Below are 4,501 nucleotides of genomic sequence, written 5' to 3' on the forward strand. Positions count from 1 at the left end.
TTTAGATTGCAAGATCTCCGTGGCAATATCAAGCATAAAGTGGCCGTAATCCTTGCAGGATACCAAGAAACTACTGTAATTAATCATCCTCACTAGGTGTCTTGCAGTTTGCCCAAATCTTTCAACATTCTATTTGGCAGTAAAAAATCCTAAAGCAAGAGCAGTTGAACTAGACATCTTTCGTCTTTTCATCAAGTTCTCTTTTAAAACTAAAGTTAAGTGTCAAGACACACCTGAAATATATTCCATCCATAGGATCTCACCCACACAAGGAGACAAACCTTCCAAAAACGTTCATATTTTGTCTGATTTATGATAGACCAGGACCATTCAGCCAAACAGCAGCTGTCTGGCTACAGATACAGTAGCTTCATTGCGATTTTCCTTATAGTGTTTTGCCCCTCTAATCTTCTGTCACTCTTGTCTCTCTCTCTACTACTACAGAAATACAGCTAACAAATAATTTTACTATAGGCTAGAAATCATGCTGAACAATAGGACACTGGTAGTTTTAACAATTCAGTCCAGAAGATATTTTTTGCCTTTTAGGCAAAAATACAAAATTACACACAGTCTCTGAAATTGGGAATTGTGTATTTACAATAAAGGCAGCCTCTAATGTACTTTCTGCCATCTCTGCCAAGGCGTTGCTTCCTCAAGCCTCAATTCACCCAAAGACTGCAACAAAAAAAGTCCAATACCAAAATATTTAACTATTAAAAAAAAAAAAAAAGACAAAAACCTAATCTTAATTAATGAGCAAGAAAAGGAAGTCAAATTTGTTATTCCAGTGTTCACTGATCTCTGCCAGTCAACTGATTAAGAATGCCAAACAAATACAGGATATGCCTATCAGAAGATAAAAAGTTGTTGAGCTTTATACATAGGAAGGTAGAGCCCTTATATATAATGAAGGTAGGTAGAGCCCTTATATATAGTGAAGGTAACTAGGAACTGGCCAAACAGTCTGGATGACTTGCATTTACATACCCAAGCTGATAGTATTGGAAAGTATACTGAAGCTGTCTAGAACACCGGTTCTCAACCTCAATAGATTCCAGACACCCACTGGAAAATGCCAGCTCTTAGTTTTCACTACTCTTTTTTTTTTTTTTTTTTTGACTACAGCAAAACAAGAGAAATTCTTCTGTTACAGAAAACTCAGAAAAATCACGATGGGTCAGAATGGTTTTGACACTGCAGACTCCTGTTTGAAATCTCCGAATTTATCTTGTGAATTGCATATAGGTGTCTGCATACCTAACAGAGCAAATACAGAATGGCATTCTTAAAAGAATCTTTGAGCACCTCAGGGTGCTGTGGAACTTTGGTTGGAAAAATCACTGCTTTAGAAGCACCAATAAACCTGCAAACTAAATGTGCTGCCAGGTTTTCTAGAGATGAGGGTTTCACCAATACTGACAAGACAACAAATTCTACCTGGGTCACTTCTCTTCCCACAATTTGCCAGTCTTAAGTGCACTGCTATAAAGTTTTTAAAAAACTTCAGTGCTCCAGACTTGTTAATACTGGACTATCCATTAAGCTTTATTCCATACAGTGTAATTGAAGAGTAACCATATTTAGTGGCTGAAGCACTTGGCAAAGGAAGCAAAAGGTACAAGGTCAGAGGACTGGAATTAAAGTTGTCAATTAAAAAAATTTAGGATTCATTTTCATAAGTTAATGCAAGTATTATCAGCAAGCATAATAAATACAGCACCTTTCACCTATATAGTTATCATTTGAATTAGGACCCCACACTACACTCACATGCAATTAACTATTTCTTTATTGTAGCCTTATCTGACCTGAGAAAATTTCATGTACTTAAGTTCTGTATTGCTCTAAAACAGCAAGAGAGTTCACCCAAAGGTCTGTAAAGCAGGGACTATTACTGATTAAGACACATGGTCTACCAGCTAGCTAGAACTTTAGACCCTGCTGCAATATAAAGTAATAAAATGTTTGTGTTCATATACAAGCCTAAGTACACCTATGAATTACCTTCCATTTTTCTTTTCTTTTTCTAATGTTTCATTTTAAGGGGATCTACTGAAATGATACAGTATGCAGGTCAACACTGTACCATAACTCCATTTTCTACGTTTTGGTCAAGTTCTGCCAAGTGCTCAAAGAATTCAAAGAAAAAAGTAGTATGTTAATTCTTGTCTATATACTTTTTGATGTACAGTGGTACAAAAAAGGTACTGAAAAGAGCTGACCATCATCTACAACTACAAATTATTCAGCATATTGTTGCAGTACACCAGAATTAAAAAAAGCTCAATGACTGAAAAGTTTAAATATGTATTTTCAAGATAACCTACCTAGCTTATTCTGGTTAGCTCTTTACTTTGTTTAACATACTGCAATTTAAGTCAAATGATAATGTGCATTAGGTCTTTTCTAGAAAAAGCTATCAAGCATCCTGTACTGTTAATGAAACAGAACCCATTGTGCAGCAGGAAGTTTAAAGCCTTTAGTGCTTTCTGCTTCAGCTGTTGGCCTGTAATGGATCACATGCCCTTTACTTACATCTTGGCTCAGAGCCATGAAGCTCCTCTGAAGTTCTTTTGCAAATTCCAGATTATTCGTGACTTCTTGGTACTTAGACACAGCATCCTTGACAAAATAAAAGCAACACTTACTACATAACAGATGCATGTTTTCAACTAAAACATTATGCATAAAGCTCTTTTTTTCTTGGAAAATAATCAAAACATTAAACAGTAGTACTACTAATGAAAAGCAGAAGTAGTACTACTGAAAAATCAAAGTTAAACATTTGAAGAGTCAAATAAAGAGTAGGGGAAACTTCAGTTTTTGTCAACTTTGTCTTAGGAACTTGTATACAATTTTGAGCTTGCACATGAGCTCAAGATGTGAAAATTAAACTAATTTTCATACCAGATTTGGGCTGATATACAGATTAATGCAGCCTAAAAAAAGTATAAATTTATCTTTATAAAAGACTGCACATATTAGCCTACATTCTGCTTTTTCATTCCATATTAATATTTCATTCTTGCAACACCAAAATAAGGCAGATCCCATCCTGCATAACTCCGTGAGAATGTACACAAGCTGGGGAAGAAGCTGCCAGGAGGCTGATATCCCTGTGGTGCTAGTGATAATGATGGTACACCCTTGCTAAACAGGGGTTATACTAGAAGTAAGGGTGAAACAGTACATAAAATTATAGCTGTCTTAGCCTCCAATTCCTTTGCTTTAGGGACTGTTAAGGGTATTAGAAAAGCCTTTACTGATTAGTTTCCCACATACAGCATTTTCCTTCGCTTTATTTTTTAAAAACAGATGCTTAAAAAAAAAAATCTTTAATTGCCTTAGTAGCAAGAAGACCTTTAAAAATCCCGTTCCATCTTCAAAGCAAAAACTCCTCAACAAAGAGTAAGACCTCTACTAAGCTACTGCTGTAATCAAAGATCATGCTCTTCATAAAACTGTTTAACTGCCTCTCCACTCTCAATTTTGATGATCAGTTTTGTCAGTTGTTTCAAATAAACATCTTGCTAGCTTACTTCATAAGTGAAGCTAGCTAACAATTTTCTGATAAAACAAGATGAATTCTAACAGATTAAAACTATTTTCTTGAAATCCTCCCCCCCGCAAAAAAACAAACAACAACAACAACAACTCAGAGCTTTGTGCCAAGCATATGAACTGAAAATGTTGAATGCATGGCTCCCACAATTTGAAACAAAACCTGAATGATACCACAATCATAATTATATTTCAGTATCATAGTGTTACACATTTCAGTCAGTTTTCACTGCAATACATTAGTAATTTACACCCAGCCAAGCCCAATCAAACATATATCGTATCCTTGCAGTTTTGGCACTTGTTTACTCTGCCATCAATACTAGAGCTGAAGCTCAATTAGAACAATTTCTTTAAGTTTAAAAGAAAGAGTATGAAATGGCTTAAAGAAGAAATTTAATGAAGTTAAAAAAATTACCAATTGATCTTGATTAAGGCGTTCTCCCTTGTTCATTCGTTCCTGGTAATCATCAAGTTTACCCTGAAACAGGAAAAATACTTTAATGTTTTCATAGTACAAATCCTAAAGATTTAAATAACTTAAAACTAAAAATCAATACATACTATTACTTTCCTGAGTTAGTCCCACCGCATACTTTATATAAAGTTACTCAAGGTGCTTAAAAGGTGAAATTATTTATTTTGTATGAAAAACTCATCTTCTAGTACTAAAAATACACTTCTGTAAGGGATTAATATTTTAATCTCATTTTTTCAGGTGACTATAATATGCATCTTGCAGAACACTGCAGTTCATAGACAGTTACTTGCAGTGTTGAAGGTGACAGGAGCGGGGGGCGGCCCCTCAATTCACATCCTTTTTACTGTCACGATGCCTAAAGATAACCTGAAAATTTTCTACTTGTTGTCACATGAAAAAAAACTTGGATCTTATATCTTCTAGAAGATTACACAATTACTCAAGTTATGAAGCAAA

General features: G+C 35.0%; 1 protein-coding gene across 3 annotated transcripts in view; it reads right to left on the reverse strand.

Annotated features, from left to right (window-relative positions):
* Nucleotides 1-4,043, reverse strand: part of CAPRIN1 (cell cycle associated protein 1) — a 42,163-nt gene extending 38,120 nt beyond the window's left edge. For all 3 annotated transcript variants that reach the window (XM_025195948.1, XM_025195794.1, XM_025196012.1), the window contains exons 1-2: nt 3,983-4,043; nt 2,539-2,625 (exon numbers count right to left, since the gene is read on the reverse strand). In XM_025195948.1, the coding sequence (XP_025051733.1) occupies nt 2,539-2,625; nt 3,983-4,018 (123 nt within the window). In that variant the 5' untranslated portion in view covers nt 4,019-4,043. The remainder of the gene's footprint in view (nt 1-2,538; nt 2,626-3,982) is intronic.
* Nucleotides 4,044-4,501: the final 458 nt, after the last annotated feature.

The sequence above is a fragment of the Alligator sinensis genome, unplaced genomic scaffold (assembly GCF_000455745.1).
Source record: "Alligator sinensis unplaced genomic scaffold, ASM45574v1 scaffold442_1, whole genome shotgun sequence".
Taxonomy (NCBI): Eukaryota; Metazoa; Chordata; order Crocodylia; family Alligatoridae; genus Alligator; species Alligator sinensis.